Genomic DNA, 20,510 nt, shown 5'->3' with positions numbered 1-20,510 from the left:
ATCTGTAAATAGAAAGGTTAATCTTGATTAACATCGATGACAATTTCGATATCAATCAAAGAGCAGTTTCATAATCGACATTCCACCTGCATCGCTGTACTCGTAGAATGCTTTATGTCGCATACATTCGTATCTACGATCGATGAAGCTATTGAAATTCCGTTCTAATCTGATAAAGAAGATAACTTTAGGATACGAAAATATAGAATGACTTAAATATAAATTCAGATATGTTTATCGTAACTACTTGGCTTCTATCAAGCAAGATATTTTTACAACATTGAATATTTACGTACGATCCTAATGATACGTAATATGTATGTCATAATGTGAATTCAAGTACGCTTTTATGTCATATCGAGCGGACTATGTGATCGTATTACAATAAATGAGTCGAGATAGCATGATATATCCACCAAAAATCAGCAACCATCGTGACCCCCCCCCCCCCCCCCGACCAGTACGATCGTTCGTCGTTGGAAAATGTAATAAAGGCGGAAATACATGAAAATGCGTAGAGGATATCATCGATGCGCGAGGACAACGCGGAAATCGTGCTTCCCGCTACAATAATCAGGTTACAATTCCGCGCAAATGCCACCGCAAACGTTTTTCATCGCGTTTCAGTAAAACGATGCATGCTGCACAATAACGCGCGCACGTTCGCAGACTCATAATCCTTTCCATCCTAATACTATTTGTAATTTGGAATACTATTTGTAATACAGTAATACTGATTATTTCATGGCGCGCGCAATAATTGATGTTGCGAATCTAACGAACATTATTTCACGAAAAAAAATCGACACAAATTTATTTATCAACGTAAGATAGGAAGAAAAAAATGTCATCGGGAAACATTAATTTTCTTGTACGACAATAAGTAAGTAAAGTTAATTGCGAATCTCTCTCTGGCGCGATACCACACAGACGCAGTGACCGGACGGTGGACTTCCCTTCGAGTTGCGGCGGGGCAAAGACCGACACCAGAAACGGCTCCGGACAGCCGTAGAGAGGTGCTTGATTCATGGCCGCAGAGGCCTCCATCTCCGTTCGCGCCGGCCTCTCTCTTGCACGCGCGCATAAATACGTTTTCTTTGTTCCTCTCCTTCACATCCGCGCCCGGTCGAGCCTGGCCTACGGTGGCGAAGGCGTGCAGACCATTCTCGGGGTCCGGGTTTAGCCCCCGTATCTGTAGATGGCTCGATACGAGTCCGGAGGATGGTAGGAGGTCCGGCAGTACATTTTGCTGCGGTCAAGCCGGTCGTCCACTCATTTGCACCCCCTTGTTCTCCCTCTCTCCAGCCCTTTCTCTCTTTTCCTCTCTCTCTCTAATCTGCTATCTCTATCTGCCTCGCCCTTCGCACCACCGGTCGGACATGAGTGGCTATAGGCAGCGTTTCCGTTCTCCTTTTTCGACCGTCCCGCGGTCGCAAACCAACGCTCGTTGATGATGTCGGCGGACGTCGACGGCGTGCGGCGCCGCTGCTGGTTGTGAAGTGACATAACGAAGTACCGTAATAAAATGGGTATTATATTAGGTATTATATAGGGCCCGATGCGGACGAAGCGTCGATGTCGGATCTCGATGCTACCGGAGCACGAAAATACCTCGGCCATCCTATTTATAGTGCTCTATTTATCGGCTCAGCATAATCCTGGTATTATCAGGATGATGATAGCGCGTGATATTATTATGTTGATCGTAATACTTCGCTAAGGCTCGAAAATATACGGAGAAGATATTATAGTACAAATTATATGAAAAATTACATTCTCTTTTGCAACGTTTATTGTTGTAAAGCTGGAATATAACAATATTAAGATATTCATTATTATACAAATTATAAATTATGCATTTATTATATTGTTTGTTCACGGTTATGCATTTGTTTATGCATCAAAATATTTAAACAATTACAATACTCTTTTGTAAAATATAATACATTATAATATTATTCCATAAAAATATTGTTATTTCTCTTATGTGTTAGTACGTTGCACAATTACAAAGATTCTATTGTGATTTTATACTATAATATTTTTTTCATGTACAAAGATGTGCTATTCTTGTCGCCGTGTCAACGTATTCTAATCTTCTTTTTTTTTGTTACAAAATCCGCGAAATTAATGTAATTTCACTCGGATCAATATAAATCACATCATTGCGCCGTAGGATGAAATAACACATTTCGATCGGCAGTATGCCATCTGCGTGGGTTTATATTAGACGGCAGTATTTGCCTTTTTGATTGAGAGAGAATAAGAACGCGTAACCTCGTGGGATGTACGCGGAATGACGGTTGCGGAACGCTGCGCCTCGCGCTTACTCGATTTTCTCGTTCCCCATAAAGTTAGCGCGGGAGCTCGTCGTTGCGAAACTCCTCGAGATTCCTTCGAGATCTCTTTACCCATCTCTTTCGCCTTTTGTCTTAAACGGAAGTCCGCGCAAAATGCGCGCCGCGTTTGTCCTTTTGGCAAATTCTCCCACCGTGATGGGAGAGAGAACATTTCACTGTCGAGAATTGTTAGCGGAGAGAACGAGCGCTCTCCGATGCACTTCCTTCGAATACAAAAGCGCGCTCGTTACCTAGTTCTAAGATCGCGCGAAAGTGGGGGTTAATAGGATTTCGCAACGTGCTAGACGCTGCTACTTCACTATTACCAAAATTGATCGCGATCGCGTTGTCAGTTTGAATTGCAACAGAAGCTTATTCACGTTTCGTCAACGTTGTTAGCGCGCACAGATGCGTCCAATTTCCAAAGCCGGAGCCAGCCAACTAACTTTTTCCATTTCGCCTCGCCACATTTACAAAGCAGCAACAAATTATTTGACTTACAAAGTTGTAGCGTAAAAAAAAGGTATTCTAAAGGCAATATATTCCCAATATAGTACCGTCATTTACCTACATGTTATATGAATTTTGAGAAACAATTCGCCTACGTAACAAAGTTCATCGTTGCGCATATATTAATTGGCAACATCTACACATCACATCACGACCGCCGCAACTCGATGTTAATGTTGCGAGTTCTCAAACGGGAATATTCACGTTGAATAACATGCTCCAGTTGCTATACACGAACAACAACAGAGAGATAAAAAATAAAATCGTGGAAGAGCTGAACGTTGGCGATGTAATACCAATTTTGAAGTACTGGAAAATATTTGCAGCACAAAAACAATGGCCTAAAATTTCGCTTAACCATCGTTTTTAGTCAATCAAGAGTTGTAATTTTCTACCAAATTGTTAAAAATTGATTTTGCCCAGCGAATTCCAGCAAGGACAAACGTAAAATATTTAAAAAAAAAATGTTTTTTAAATATTTATTTAAAATACATGTATGTTAAAAATTTTGTATCTTATAAACCAAATGAAAAAAATGATCACTGCGTGCTTGAAATATAATTAACGGATATGGAAACGAATATAATGTTGCATATTATTCGTATTTCAAGCGTGTACAAAAGTATATAACTTGATATTGAATTTCGCGACGATGACTTACGCGAGAGTTGCCTCCTAGTGTACAACCATAACCGAGTTACGAGACGCGCCGGAATAAAGTGCCTTCGCGAAGTTAGTAATACTAGTTATAGAGGGAATTGTCTCGAGAGGGGAGTATGTTACCGCGCCAAGTATGGCGGTGTAATGGGCGGCACGTGGGAAATGCCGGCGCACTATGGCATTAACATAAGTGCCATAACGCCTAACATGCGGCAAAGAGAAATTCCAATGATCTTGCATCACTGTAGCGCCAAAGACAATAAACAGTTTACGAGGCAAAGGGAAAGAGACAGTTTACAGTTTAGCAGAAATACCGTATTAGTAGAGTGACTAGCCCGAGAGTAGATTTAATCGCCCGTTGCATATATTAAGAATGACCTGATGATGCACAATCGTTTGAGTGCGGGACCGTTAGATTTCTCGGCGAGCACGCGAAACGGTATTATCTTGATACGCGCGTTATCCCAGTGAATCCACGACCCATTATTAGACATATTTATCTGCTTTCCAGCTTTGGAGCAGAATGATAAATCAACAGCTTCATCTTTTCGAGCATTCCGCCGCTCATTCTCAATATTGCATAAAGGTGTTTGTGCCAGGCAGCGCGATGAAGAGAGATTTATTCGCGAATTTATTCGGCACAGTAGTAAATAAATTATTTTATACAGGATAACGTCGTTATTAACTCGCCATCGCTGTCGTTTGTTTCGCTCTTTTCGCATATACATATATATAACATTTTTTATAGCAAAAATAAAATTTAAAAATTTTTTTAAATATACACAACGTCGAAATATTACTTCGATAATAAACAAATGTCAAGATGTAATTATGTCAGGAAGAATGCAGCGTGTGTAAAAATAAGAATATTAACAAGTAAATTGAAGTAGTAAACTCTGCACACATCGAATGCTACACGAAGACAAGGTAGAGATAGCGAGCGCATTTTAGCGCGGAAACGTCGGACGTGAAAAATTCGGGCAAACTCATCGAATCAAGGGGAGCAGGGAAGAGATGCACGACGTACACGTCCGTAGTTCGTCGTCGTTTTCTCGTTTAACGCTACAACGTTCCCCCGGGAGCGAGACAACTCAGGCGTGTTTGCCTTCCTCCGTACTTGACTCGGCGATGTCCTGTTCAGGCCGCTGGAAAACTGGGGCAATAACGGGTGATTGGCAACTTTTAAAATAGCAGCCCGCGGAAACGTTGCCGGGGGCGACGCGCGTGCATCGGAAAGTCGATGAAGAGTTCAAGCAACGCGTCAAGGTGTGTGTCACTGGGGATGAAAGCAAACGCGTGGATGCACCGAAGAAGTTTCGAAAAGTCAATATATAGTCGTCGCTGTAACGGCGCTCGAAATTTTTCCCCACCAAGGCGAAACAGGTATTTCCGGAGATCCGGCAGAATTATTTCGGAGAAGTCGACCGCGATAAAAGCAAACTGCAACTTACGACATTTGCTGATATCCGTTTATGCGCAACTACTACTCGCAATTTTAATAAAACTTTGGAGGACCGGACACAAACATTCCAACGAGAGGACGCGATAAAAACATCCCGTGACGGAACTTTGACATTTTTTTACCTGCGCGCTGTAATATTGCGTTACTTTCATAACATGGTGATGTTTGTAAAATAATTTTCAGAATTCTTCTCAAAATATTCTCGCTAAAGAATTTGTTACTTTTTTTGTATTTTCGTGAGATGAGATTAATTGTAAAATGGAATAGAAATCAACATTTTTCATAAACCAGCGCGGGGGTTTCGCAGACGCGTTAATCTCGATTTTGATTTCTGCTACTCCGTCGAGACAGGGCGAGGAATCGGCGCCCGTAGACGCGCACGAATGCCGAAATTCACTTGGAGGCCATAATACCCAGAATTTCGGAATTAGCACGACTGCCGGCGCTGCCACTACCGCACAATGGAATACATTAAACGGCCCGCACATTCCAAAAGCTAATAAAGTCTGTTACCGCTTATTACACCTCCGTGGATATGCAAGTGGATCAATACACGCGCTATACGTGCCACTTGCGATACATCGAAAATATCTACATATCTTGCGTCTATATATGTTTATATACATACACATATGTATATATAATTTTTTAAATATAATATTTATAATATAATTTTTTTAACTTATAAATTATACGAAATAGACCTCTCAAATCTGAAACATACATAATAGCACCAAGCTAGCTTACAATTGTTTATAACTTTTGAACCGCTCAACTACAAACGAAAGGAAAATCATTACAAACAACTACATACGATTCTAAAGAAGACTGCGCAAGCGGATTTGCGATATCTTTAAAATTAACAAATTTACCTCTTGGACGAATAAACAATTGTTTATAACTTTTGAACCGCTCAACTACAAACGAAAGGAAAATCACTACAAACAACTACAAACGATTCTAAAGAAGACTGCGCAAGCGGATTTGCGATATCTCAATGTCGGGTGCGAATCATTTAAAAAAAATTTTTTATTTATTAATTGATAAAACTACAAACGAAATTATTGTTACTACAAACAATTACAAACAAAATGCTATCATTTTCCGTTTTAAAAAATTAATTTTTAAAAAGCCGGGTGCTAGTTTCACATAGCTATATATTCGTACAACTTTATCGCGAGGACAGAGTGTCGGACCCTACGATTTACCGTAACCACTTGGCCGATAATCAGGCGCGCCCTAATGCGATATCGAGAATCTTTTTCTTGCGTCGCCGTCTTACTCATCGCGCCACATCACGAAAGAGTTCCCCGATAAAGCTTTTCTCCCCTTTTCGTTCCCTAAATTCTCTCTCCGTGCACACGTACGCGTGTCTCGAGTGTAAGAAGAAAAAGATAGATAGGTGGAGATAAGAAGAGACGAGAGCGGTGTCGTCGCTGGGAGAAAACGACGAGACGGGCGGGGAAGGGTCGCCGGGGTGAAAGCGGATAGTGGAAGGAGGAGGATCCGTGTGAGAGCAAATCTTTGTCGTAGGAAATCGACCGTCATGCTCGACTGGAAGCTTTCGAGAGCCGAGCACGTCCCGGTGTCGATTCTCGACCGAACGTGTCAAACAATAAACGCGAGTTTATTCCGTGCGATTCAAAGATACGAAGAACTCGCGGATTTGCCATCGACGTAGCAACGTAAATAGCATAATGAGTCTATTACATATTCGTTTTTTAATTTACAAATCGCGTCTATTTCGTCGTTCAACAACTTGTTCAAGAGAGATGGAAATAGATAGGTAGATAAGAGAGAAAGAGAAGATTACACGATTAAGTCTACATTAATGAAACTGCTCTCGAGTGGTCGAGCTTGCGTCGCGACGCGCCCGTTTATGTACGACGATGCGCAGCATCCGGTGTCCGGGAATTAACGCAGCGAATGCTTTTACAAATCCCGACAAAGAGAGGGCTGTGGTAACAATAAGCCGCGGGATAAGTGCTTACAAACACAGAAGAGAGAGTCGAGCGTGCGCGCACCCGACATCATTGCGCTCCCTGTCCTCCTCGACGTCTCCACACCATCCCCGTAACTATCTCCCTGTCTAGCTCTAAACGAACGAAATCTCCTTGTCAGCATTTAACAGTGCATTCGCACGCCCCCTCATACTGCTTATATCGTTATGCGAACCCTTCACGCGTGACGCGAGTGTGGCCTTCGCGTGTCATGCGAAACTATATGTGAGCGTAATATATAAAAGGGAAAATATTGTTGTCTAATATTCAATCGAAATATTCTCATAAATATTCTTATTAAATTTTTTATTAATGAGAAATTTTCTCTCATATATAATTTGAAATATAATAATAAAATCTACTTCTTGTGGTGTAAAAAATAAATATACTACAAATGTGTAGCTAATGTAATGTACAGTGACAATTACGACATCAATTGCCCCATGCATGTATCTAGAGCACTTAATGCCACCTTACATCTGCGTGTACCGGGGTTTGACGTCAACTGACAGAAATGTCAAACTGACATATGTTGCAGCCACTAGTACCGCATTTTTTTATTCCCACGAATGTCTCCCGCGTACAGACGCATATTGTCGTTAAACTTTAATGTACTAAATGAACCGTAAGTTTTCCTGCGTACGAGAAAATGATCTCTCATTTGTTATTATATTTCAATATCGGAGAACGGTCAATGTCACTCTCCGATCTCGTGTATACATATCGCTCGACCATATCATGCGTGTTCGGTATAATATTCGCTTACAGGACCTAGTGTGCGGTACGTCGATATCCGGCGAGACGCGTTCTCCCCGGGGAAGCATCGTGCGGTCGGTGAACAATACGGCGGCCTAAAACAAAAGGAGGGCGGCGTGTTCGTCCGCGAGAGAGTGCGGTCCCCGCAGATAAGTAGTATCTAACGCAGAAACGTTTAACGGGGAACAGAGCAACCTTGACAGGCGGAGATCGCCGAAAGGAAATTTATGCTTTGCCACGCCGGTATAAGCGAGATTTACACGAGAGAACATCCCCTTCTTCTGTTCCTTCGACCGAGTCTTCCGGTATATAACCGACGTTATAGTCTGCTTCTTGTCTCCTTCGTCTTTTATCGTCCCTTCTCCTTCCCCTTCTCACTCGCCATGCGCCGTCAGCGCGGCTGAGTTATACAGTGATTTGTACTTTTGATTACGGAACTTCGGGGGAGACACACAGCACAATAGTTCCGTCGAGTCGAGACGAGAGAGAGAAGAGAGAGAGAGAGAGAGCGGAATGAACGTCGGCGACTCCGGATATCGCGGAAAACACGCGAGTGCCCGTGTCGGGCTTCGATCTTTTCTCGCCTCTGCTATATACCGTGACTTTATTTTTCCTCGCTTCGCGGCCGGCAAAGTGTCAGTCGAGAAGGAGTCGATTTTCTCCGCGCTATCGTCGCGCGATTTACCACCGTATTTCTCTCTGACGTCCACGAGTTGTTATTGTCGTCATCGATGTCGCGCCAGTGTCGCATTTCTAATGCACGAGAAATATAGCATTGTACACTGCATACGTGTTAAACAAAACGTACTTATCGTTTTCCCCCGCGTATATATAAAGGGAGTTGACAAGGGATTCCAGTCCACTTTCCACGATTCTCGCCTCTCGCGGGAGCGATTCTACGCGAAATTAATTTAACGCGAATTAACAGGGCAAAAAGGTGTACCTGCCCCGGCGCAGTTCGAGTAACGCGAACAACTTGGAGGAGACGAGATAGGAATATGCACTCCATATGAGCACTCCCGTCGGGTAGCCGTCCGCATTATGAATCCCGTATGCATTACCAGAGTAACCCAATTTCTCGGAATTATCGCTGTGTACATCATTCTCAGGTCAGACGGTTGCTTGACACTCAAGTGTATAAAGAAGAATAGTCAAAGTTCGTGTGTGAGAGCGACAAAAAAGTTTCTCGAAAATATAAATTAGATTAATTTATAAAACAAAATTGCTTGGTCTCTTTGTTGTATTTCCAAATACACAATGTATAGTTTTTAATACGCGCGATCGAATAAATAATTTCATTATATTCTCGTTAATTTTTTTTGTCAATTATTAATCTTTGAGATATTGGAAATTGTCATTAATTATTAATTAATATATATGCTATGTTATATAAATATATATGCTATTATATATACATATATATATATATATATATATATATATATATATAACATTAATCATGTACACAGACGTTGACGCGAGTTTTAATTTCACTGGAATTTCGCGATAGCACAAGTTAAAATAGACTGAACATCATTAATTCCCATGGAAGCGCGTCTGTCTTAATTATAGTGACTCTCGAAACAGAAATAGCAAAACAGGAAGCATTAACTGCGATCCAAGTGATTAACTTTCTTGCATCTCGAGAGAGAATGCATGGTTCTTAAGTTCTTTTCCCTTCCCTTTAATTATATCCACTAAAAAACTAACTCTTTAGCAATTGTACTTTTTGCTCCGTTAAAAATGCAGGTATACATGTCGCATATTTTCAGCATATAATCTTTTTTCGCTAAATTCCACATTCTCCTTTCGATTAATGATCATCTTGGATCATCCTTATTATCATAGCTACACTGCGGAGCAATTAACCGTCGACAACTTCGCTAAGTATAAAAATCCTAGTGGCGTTTTTGTCCCTCAAGCGCGGCCGGATGTGACTAGTTCGTTGGTAACGATTAGTCCGGCGGACCACCGGAAACGAAATAACGCTGCCAAATTGCTCGCATCTATCACCGACCGCTGATTCTTTTGCGGGCGAGATCGGACACAACGCGTTGCACCTGTTGGCCGGCTTGTCTGTGAATTTCGACGATCAAGTTAATTAGTCGGCCGAGTGTATTCAAACACGAGAGTACTCTCGATTACCGCCGTTAAATTAAACAAATTCGGCGAGTGGTCATTTTTCTGGGCCACGGCGGATGGTATCCGCACGGAAAGAGAATATGATTGTGCATGTTCACGTGAATGGACTATGCCTTACTATTGTGAAAACCGTGAAAAATTGTGCAGCAATAAAAGAATGAAATAATTAGCGTTTTACTATTATTGCTTTTTTTACCTCTGTTCTTTTTTTGTCGACGCGTGTTGAAGCTGTCACTTTTAATGATAAATACGTCTCTAACGGGTAGAGAAATTAATTTTATAATGAAATGTATATATTTTATCTATCTACGTGTTGTGTAAGCGTCATATCAATCCGTACATCATATTGTGCTCAGCAAAAAAGAAGGAAATATCCGTATAAAGTGTTGTCTTATCGCGATGCTACGCTCGAGCGGATTAACACGTTAAAAGCGCGTGCATTATTACAATTATCTTTCGTGATAAATTTTATGGACAATATTGGCTGTGGTCTTTGAAAAATGGGTTAAAATAAAACTAGCTATACTCTTCCGTTGCACGCATGTTTTACTGTTTGACCATATATTGTAAAAAAATACAATATATTTATTTTGTTGCTATTTTATCAACAATCTAAAAAAAATCGAGGAAAAATACAAATTTGACAAATGTTGCAAAATGTTGTAGATGGAAATTTAAAAAAAATTCAACTGGAAAAGATCTGCAATGTGTTAAAGATCAATATTTATCTGATTCAGCGCTTTTTAACGATATCATCTTCGTGACAATTTTAAATAAAAATTGATAAATCCACATTGGTAAGATATAAAATGTAAAATTTTGTTCTCGAAACTGTATCTTGTATACACGCGATCGATTTGCGGCACTATGAAGTTTGCCTTGTACGAGTGAATTACCGTACGACCGTTATCGTCATTCCCGTCTGTTATTCGGTTAATTAGACGGCAGTCTCCGACGCACCTAAACTAGAAAAGAGTAAAGTCAATTGTGAACGATGGATCGATTTCCAGGAAGCGTCGCGTCCGCACGCAAGCTCGACTATACGTCGCGTGACAACGACGGGAGATGGTCGAGCCTCGTACGGCACTGCCGACAATCAGTCGGGGTTAAAGTAACACGGGCAGAAACGTCCGTCTTTCCCCCGTCATTTGGCCGGGGACTTCGATCAAAAATTCCAGGCTCGTAACGGCTTTTATGGATGATAAAAACTGAGCAGCCGGTGAATAAAGTCACGCGACTGTTTGATTACTCCGCAGGCTGTTTCTATGTCTCTGCAGCGATGAAGGGTACGGCATGTGAACAAAGTGAACGAAAATTTATTGCCCGCGTTTGACGAAAATTTTTCACTAGGTGTAAATATTACATTCTAGAGGAATATATGCATATAGCATATATAAAAAAGAAACGCGGGAAAAATGCGTTTAAACGTATGCGTTTGAAGTTGAATGCAAACCTTACGAGGTACATTTTGTATAATTTCTCTAGCGTGCAAATTTTCACAACACGAGTCTCATATCTTAACTTCAACGACCTTTCAAAACGCGACGTTTTAAAAATTATTAGCTCGGCAACTTCTTGTATTTTTTTTATCCAAGGCAAGAAAGTTTTCTGCTTTTATCGCAAATAGCAGCATTCGCTGCTATACACACGTATTACTGTGCCTGTTCCCAAGTTGCTTTTATCTTCGATATATAAAAAAATACTCAATCCTACCTATATACATATATTGTGATATACTAAAATGTAGGTAAGATTTATACACGTCGATTGGCACGAGTACTCCACGACGGGACAATACAAAGTAGTAATAAATTACGAGACACGCAATGATACATATGCACGTAATACACATGCACGTAATAAAGACTTATAGCAACTCGACTGCATCATATTTTCATTTGTGATTCTACGGAAAAGACCTTTATTCCTTCATTTCAGATTCAGTGAAGGCGAGTAATAGAGTAGTAGAAAGCGCTATTTGTGACAAAACCCAACTGTTAATTGAAAATTGTAGGATGAAATAATTATACGACAAATGATATAAATCTAACTCCTAACTCCATCACTAATTATTCAAACGCGAATCATGATCAAGCTCGATAACGCGAAGAGTAATATTCAATTACCTGGAATTATCTACCGGAGCAATGCGCGAAAGCCTTCCCACAGGACCCGCAAAGCAACGTCATAACGGGGACACAGAACAACAGACCATCGCGCTTATGGCGAGGCTCAGATAGCGGTCGGATATCCTAGATCGATATGAATCGGAGCCCACCCGGGACGTAAGGACGCCATTTAATTTCCGAGGGCGCGCATGCACCGTCGGGAATTAATATAGATGGATATGAGTTATCTGCGATGCGCGTGCAGTGCCGCGCCAGGCATGCCGCTGACATGTATGACTCTCCCGTGATGGGCATCACAAAGTCCTGGCAGGACATTCGACCATGTAGGGCGATAGATATCAACCCGTTTTAACGTAACTGTCGAGCGAACGCTTTCAGATCTCTGAAACTGACACTGATGGCTTATCTCTCGTCGAAGCGCTGTGACGCGCCGCCGTTGAAATCCGCCGCCGATAAAGTCGACAGGTCCTCGACTAAGAGATCGCGAAACAGCAGCCAATTTGCCTGCGATTATCGATTTTTTTTCCTTCGGCCATTTTTCGACGCGTCGGCTTAAAATATTCGATAATCTCCGTGTTTTAGAATTAGAACGACTGGAACGACATATCGATAATCACTTCTGCGTTTGCCAGTTCTTTCAAAGATGGTCTCGATAAATAGTGCTTACAAAAGATTTAAAAATTATGAGAGATTTCAAATATGATTGGATTGAATTCGAAATGTTTGAGTTTCGTGTTTGAGTAATTCACATTTTGTAGTTTAGAGCTTTTGAAGAATTAAGTGAGTTATTATTCCTGCCGCTTAAAAATTTGAAACTATCGGTGAACAATTATAATCGATTTCAATTTAGCGACCAACTAACTAAACTAACTGAAATAATACATAGAAAAAGGAAAGCAACACGCGCATAACTTTATTTATTAAAATATTTAATCTTGTAGATGTATTTGACCATGTTCATATTTACTCGCTTAGTATGTTGATGTTGTCGGGCAAAACTGAATAGTGTTTATCTCAAACTGCAATAACCTTGCATATGGATATTCATACGATCGTCTACCGACTTAGATTTGCTTGCTTCGCATCTTCTTTGAGCCCGCTGAAGTACACAGATCGCAATATCGTCGAGGTCAATCTGCGGATCCCCAGCAAACGGAAAGCAAATCAAATTCCCGGCAAAGCGTGCGCGTGCCAATTAGAGTATCTCGACATGAATCCCGCTTTGATCAATACACCGGGCACCTGAGTAATCTGTAATCTCCGTAATCGATCGCACTCCGAGAGATTATTATCGACAAGTCCGGCGCGCATGTGCCGTTTGCCAAGCGATAAATCTCTTATTAGACATTAATTATTGCACCCCGAAGCGATACATTCGAGATTTTGTAAAAGAAAGTTACAGTACGGAAGTTTCGTACTGCAAACTGTAAAAAATATATCGTAAACTTTCTGCGATTTGTCAAATGTTCATTTCCGCGAGCTTAATTCAGTTAGAAAATATTGCTCGACTCTAATTGGATATGCAGGGGCGAAAAGTTGGCAAGAAATTGTCGTTATTGGCGACGCGGAGAGGTCAATTCTCTCCATATGTCGACCTCGTTTTCCGAAGAGAAACGGAAGGAAAATTTCTCTTGCTTAATTTAGTTCTTGATTAATCGCGCGAACCGATCAATTTACCTTCGCCACTGATTTAGCAAGCATAAAGTTGCGAGTGCAGCTCTAATTTATCTCGCGAAATGTCTGTACTCACCGAACGTCGTCGGAATGTTATCGGAAGCAGCACATACATGATTCTTGTCTACTCACCATCTGCAACAAAGGAAATGCAAACATGAATAAATAGCGGCGAGACAGAGAGATATCAGATTCGCTGTGAGCATACAATATGTTGCATATTACATGTTATACAATCGCGTGCTCGATGATACGCAACAGTGCCTCTCAGAGAGAAACGGCGTTCACACTATTGGACGGATCACTTGTCTGGAAGACTATGCGCGCGCTCTGCTAGTCACGATCTCAGCCAATCGATCGTCAAATGGACAAAGTAAGCAGGGATTAACATGTATCGTTCGTGTAAACCGATTCAATCTCCAGGTGAGCTCAAAAGCAGAGGATCGGACTTAGTTTCGTTCATCCGAAAAGGAGAGCACTTCTGCTATCGTTTATTCGACGAGCGTGGAAAGTATCGTGGCGATGAATCGCACGAAATTACGTGGGACGAGAAAAAGATACGGTCCCCTCCAGGCTCGAAATACTCGTACCATAGGCCGTCTACTCTACAGGAGAACCCTTTCAGGTTTTAGGGTAGCAGAGCGCAAACATTTCTCCTCATTACCGCCGCCACCGTCTTGTCGTGCTTCTCGCGCCGAAAAGCTCCGCCTTGTTTTCAAAATTAAGCCGCGACGATGGCGGTACTTGGGCTCTTAGCCGGCGGACATGTTAGCTACAGAGTAAACTTTTATCATTTAAAACAATGTCTCACACGGGTCGCCGTAATGACAAAGACGGATTAACTTGATCGTTTGCTAACTTATGTTGTTACACAGTACTGCGATATACTCACAACCATCTTGCGAAAACCGATGAAATGCATGCATATATTAACATATGTATCGAGTTCATTCTAGTGTATAATGTGTTATGCAAGTCACGGAAATAACATGAAATATGTATTGTTGCCAGGAAAATAAATTGCTTCTCTATGATTTATTCTTTAAAGACTCTTCTTCTTAAAATTATACCAAAAATACATTCAAACTCTTTCGACCGCGTCGAAGAACAGTGTAATAATTTTTTTTTTTCAAGTCCGAATGCTCTTATCGTTATTACGCCGCTCTACGGCCACAATGTCGTGAGAATATTGACTGCTAAGAAGCAACGTCGGGTCAAATAGTAGGAGCAAGAAGCAGAACGGGGAAGAGACGAGTATTTTCAGGTTGGATGTGGAGTATAGCGGGATATATATATATATATATATATATATATATATATATATATATATATATATATATATATATATATGTATCCGAGAAAGACGGAGTCCTTTTCGCAGTTTATTCTTCGCGAGGGCCGAGGAGAAGAACGGCAGGGTCACGAGTGCCGCAGTCAATAGAAAACCCCGTCATTATTCCTCGTCCAGAGCCCTGGAAAGGAGGGCGCGGCATAAAGGCAACGATGAATAATCATCGCGAGTGCTCGAAAGTAAAACAAACAGTTAACCGCGCTTGACTTGACGGCTAAGTGGCGTATTTAACAAACAAACAAACAAGCGAACGGTCGGGTACACGTTATAGTGACTGCGTGTAGATTGACGATTCGGCCTCGTGACGAGGGAACGCTTTCGCGTGTACTCACCTGATTAGGGTTTCTCCGTAGGGACCGCGGCAATACAGTTCGCTGTGGTTTTATAAGTCAAGCATTATTCACAGAACGAATATAACACACACAAAGAATGACCGCATGGCGCTTGAATCTCTCGCGCGGCGACTTTTTAATTAGCTTACTAATAAGAGGCGATTAAACTAAATCGTGCGCGAAATCGTTTGAATGTATTTGATAAAATTTGCACCTATATTAACTCCGTATCATTTTATAAACAAGTATTAATTAAAATATTTAATAAAATTAAATCAAAAGTGCAGTCTCTTTATGCAGTAATCTGGTTAAATTCTCTCCATTAATTTTTCACAGTTAAATTAAACGGAGAGAATGGCATACAGAAAGCGTGCAGATAGTCGACGCTGAGAATGGAAGAAGGAACGAAAGAGAGCTCGAGAGAGAAGAGATGTGGGACGGTTTTATAGTTATAAAATTTTACGGGACACCTACATCGCACCTCCATTAGCGCGATGTCGTCTCGACTCACACACACCTTCTGCCGTCCTCCTCCTAATGCACACGAGTACCGAGACGCGCCACATTTTCTCCTTCGACCCTTGTAATCGACAGAGCACAACGGTAAGGACAAAAGGTCGAGGCGAAAAGAAACGGAGAATTTATGTAGAAAAGACCTAGTGGAGAAACAAGACTTTGTATCGACATTCTCACCCTTAAATGTAAGGGCGTATCGCGGTGGAGCATTAGAGCGATGGAAGGAGCGCGGGTGAAGTGCGGAATAATACTCGCAGAGGGACCTATCCGCGCGGATCTCCGCGAGTTTGAAGCGTTGCTCTTCTTCCCTCGTACTATCATTCGATGGAGCGAGAGGGAAAGGGCAAAGATCGCGTGGAATGGGAACGGGGGAGACGGAATAAAGAGCGAGGCGATGGAGATAGAAAGAGGCTGGTGGATGCTAAGGGCTACGACCCGACCCGACTCCAAATGCGGCGCGGTTCCCCTTTGACATCATTTAGATAAAATACGGAGTCTCTTCTCGGTCCCCGATTACCCTCCCTTTTTACACTGCCAACATCCTGTCTGTCTCTGGCGCTCCCTGTGTAAAATGTCACATAAGCCGCGCCAGTGAATATCTTCACCTGAACTCTTACCCCGGATGCATTTACCAAGTTTTTCAGTGGTCGAGTGATATGCGAAGTGACTATAAATAAATCTCTTAATGTCGAAGCAAGCGCAATCCGTGTCTAATAATATTCCGAGATATGTTCCACGTGACGGAGGATAAATTCTTGAAACGTAAATAGCTGTTTTAAAAATGAGAATGGAATTCGTGAGTTTGACGCTCACGAATAAGGTTTCAATTTCCGAACAAACGCGAAATATGGATCGCATATTCCTCTTGCGGAGCGATTGTAAAATTAATTTCTGCTGACAGCAGTAAGTCCCAGAGCCAGACAGCACGGCGCTGCCGCATTTAGCCACCGAAAAGCAGAGTACCCGAGATTTCTCGCGAAAGCGCTACCGGATTGTATAACGGCAGGAGCGCAAGAAGGACGACGCGATATACCGAGGGGGGTTCGAGAGAAGTAAAGTTAGCGACACGTCCAAACTTATCTCCCCTCTGTTTAATTTAACGTAGCTTCGAGTTAGCCGTTAACGCGCCGGCGACGAAACTCGGCCGACAAGCGTTCGTAATTCTACGATCCTGAATTTCCATCGCCCTTTCCATCCCGATGTTCTTCTTCTTCTCCTTCTTCTTCCTCTACTTCCCTGCCCTCGAGAACGGCAGCGATGGCGATGGCAGCGGCCATGCCAACGATACGACCGTGCTCAGAGTAGAATCGCGTCCCGGTAATGCGATACATCGCTGCAATATCCTCCCGAGTACTGCAACGAACCGTTTCGCGCCATTTAGCACCTAATTTGTAGCTCGAGAGAAGTTCACGCCGCCGCCGCCGCCGCGACCCCACTCGGAACTTCGTATAAAGGAGGATCGCGTTTCGGGTTCGAAATACAAATGGGTGCAAATGGGCGTCGCGTCGAGCGACTATCGTTCCTGAATGAAATTTTAATAAGTCATAATGAGATCAAGAAAATCTATCAACGGACCACTGAAGATAATAGGAGGAGAGTTAAAGCTCGATGAAATAACGCGAATATAATATGTCAACGACAAAATTGATTTAAAAATAATTTAGAAACTGACAGTGAAACAGATTATAAAAATTAAAATCTCAAAATCAAATGTAATATATTGGATAATAATACTGTAACCGATAGAAAAATATATTACTACATCGGATGAATCGATGTCGCGCGAGAAGGGGAAGAGATCTATATTGTAAACATTATTTTCTCGTATAAGCCGTGACCGAATATGAACACGGGAAAATGCAAACGACCGAAGCGTATCTGCCATTCCATTGGTTTCATCGTGGTGTACGGAAACGTGCCTACTCGACGTGCTACAACTGTTTCCACTTCAACGACATTGAAGTATCGCACCTATAGATCGTTTCATCGGCGATTTTACGAACGTGTAAGCTGAAATCGTTCGATTAAAAAAAAAGTACCCATGCCTATCAGTTCGCGATATTGCACAATACCGTCCGAGAGTGGGCTCGATAAATGTGTTCTCCCTTTTATTTTCTGTCAGAACGAATGTCGAACGACTAGATTTGAAACGTATACGGTGACTTTTGTTTCGGTGTCGCGAAACGTTTCACAATTTGTTTCGTGAAAGAATTTCATTGACATTATTGATTTGTTCACTGAATTCTCTTGAGTGAATCTTAAAATCGTAATACACAACCAGCGGGCGTGAGCGGATATTTAAAATTAAAGAAAAAATATCTTTTGATCGCGAAAAATAAGTTTTTTACAAATATTTGTAGAAAATTGAACAATTGATTTATTTCAACCATAGAATAATAATAAATCGAAATAATTTTAAATCGTATTAAAAATTTTTATTAGAAATTTTGACGAACAAGTTATGAAATGACAGAGCTACACAGAAATATTATAAATCGTTGTATAGAAATCTTGATTCCCTCGCTAGACACTATACAGCAAGGATACGCTCCTCTTCGTAAAAGCTGATGCCAAGGGTGAGTGAATCGGGCCGAGCAAAGAAGAGCGGAGGGGAACAGAAGTACGGTCTTAAGAAAACTCGCAATATTTACCCAACAGAGAAATCAGACACGATGTAAAAATACAAATCGTCCTAATCATTATTTACTTTACTTTACCGAGCGTCGCGCCCCTCCACCGTCTGAAAAGACTCCCTCGACGCGTACCAGCGGGAAAGAACTTTTCGGCTTCGGTGCACTCCAAACGTCGATCCGCCGGAAAACCGACGAGAGTCGAAGAGGACGGGCCGAAGGGATTACTGATTAAAGGCCTGTATCGATCGCGGCCAGGTAGACGAGCGTTAATTTCATTAGTGCACCCGACTCCCCAACCGGTCTCCGCGAAGAAATCTTAATCAATTAGCGTTTCAGAGAGAGGGAGAGAGAAAGAGAGAGTGATCCGTTTGAGACGAAAATACCGATGGTGGTTGTGTGTGTAAAACTAGCGTATCATTCGTGAAAACTCATAAATAATTAAGAATTCTAGCTTTATTTTCAATAGTTCTATAATTACTAATTAAATTTTTTAATAAATATAATTTATTTTGTCCGAAAAAGATATATTTGCGCTCGCGAGAACTCTTTAGAAAATGCTTGAATATGCTGCGAACTGTACACATGAAAACTGTTGTAAAATAAATAGAACTCTCAAAAATTGTGTGTGTGACTCGCGTTTCATCTCGATGTTGTTTGCTTCTGATTATTTTATTAATCAATGTTTTTTTGTTCTTTTTTTGCTTTTAAAAACCCTAGAACTATTAACTATTTCTAGAACTGTTTCTAAAACTCATAAAGTTTATCAATCTTTGAAAATTTGACGAATAAGGAAAATCTCGCAGAATAAAGTGAAATGCTTCATCTCAGTTTGTCCTGTAGCATTTTCTTTGGTTTAACGATTAACATTATATGTTTAAATTGTCAAAAATTATTAAACTATTGAAAATAAAGAATCCTTAATTATATTTATGATATATGTCGCTTCCACGAAGTAACATACCAGCTTCACACACACAATGGCTCGATTTCAAAACTGTATTCTATATGTATAATTCGCGAATGCAAGTCTTTTTAGTGATGCAAATGTATTCTTAAGCTGACAGTGGACTGTACGCATATTCGTTTATATAATTCATGAATAGTGTGGATCGAAGATTCGTCAAATTCGATCAGATTTCTTTTATTCATGAATCACGAATTATGTATATAAAATATATATACATACTATAAAGCAAATCGCGAATACGCATATAGCCTGGTGCTAGCTTTATCACGTGATTCTTTTTCTATTCCAACATACGTAGTACTTTGTAGTCATGAAAAATAAACAGTTTTACAAAAGAAAAGGATTCAATTACGGTTATACTTGGCATATCTGACAGCTCTCCGTCAACCAAGAATCTCGAAAGCTCTCCACTTAATTTAAGAAAATCGTAGAAGGGAAAATCACGTCAGTAATCGCGCCCGAGTACGAAGGCAGGAAGTTCGCTAAAGATGAGGAACAACGGTCGCAAGAAGGGGATCACAGAAACGGAAGGAGAAACAAAGACGGTGGAGGAAAAATGAAGGGTGCTCTGTTCATCCGGAGAAAGAATGAAAAATAAGCCGCGAGGGATCGGGGACAAAACGGCTCATTGGCCACGCGTTCGCCTAACTACGTTACTCGTGGCAAGACCATTTCTCCTCGCTTCGGGCCAGCTCGGCCACTTGTGCCTCGAGAGAGAGAGAGAGAGAGAGAGAGATAAAGAAAAAAGGAGAATGAAAAAGAGAGCAAGAGAGAGATTGCGAGCAGCAATCACAAGACTATGGAGAGAAGAAAGAGGATGGCGAGACAGAAAAAAGGAGAGAAATATCCAAACGTTCCTTAGCCGCGAGTCCGGGAAATTGAATAGTACCTACGAAATTGAAAGAGGAAATTCGACGCGGTTCGAGTCGCCGCTTTGCCGTTTTGCGGCGCCGAATTTTATACCAACCTCTCTAGCCTCTAGCATCACGCTCCAGCGACGTCGACGACGCCTTTGTCCGACGCGAAGCCGACATTTGGT

General features: G+C 41.4%; 1 protein-coding gene across 1 annotated transcript in view; it reads right to left on the bottom strand.

Moving 5' to 3' along the window:
- Sema2a (Semaphorin 2a) overlaps positions 1 to 13,802 on the bottom strand; it is a 190,023-nt gene extending 176,221 nt beyond the window's left edge. The window contains exon 1 of the mRNA XM_083037281.1: positions 13,749 to 13,802. Coding sequence (XP_082893407.1) covers positions 13,749 to 13,787 — 39 coding nt within the window. The 5' untranslated portion in view covers positions 13,788 to 13,802. The remainder of the gene's footprint in view (positions 1 to 13,748) is intronic.
- Between the last annotated feature and the right edge of the window lie 6,708 nt (positions 13,803 to 20,510).

This window comes from Prenolepis imparis, unplaced genomic scaffold (genome assembly GCF_030444845.1).
Source record: "Prenolepis imparis isolate NDT839.2.m4 unplaced genomic scaffold, iyPreImpa1.0 SCAF_4, whole genome shotgun sequence".
Lineage (NCBI taxonomy): Eukaryota > Metazoa > Arthropoda > Insecta > Hymenoptera > Formicidae > Prenolepis > Prenolepis imparis.
Note: the sequence above shows the minus strand (reverse complement) of the source record. Positions and strands in the feature narration are given on the sequence as shown.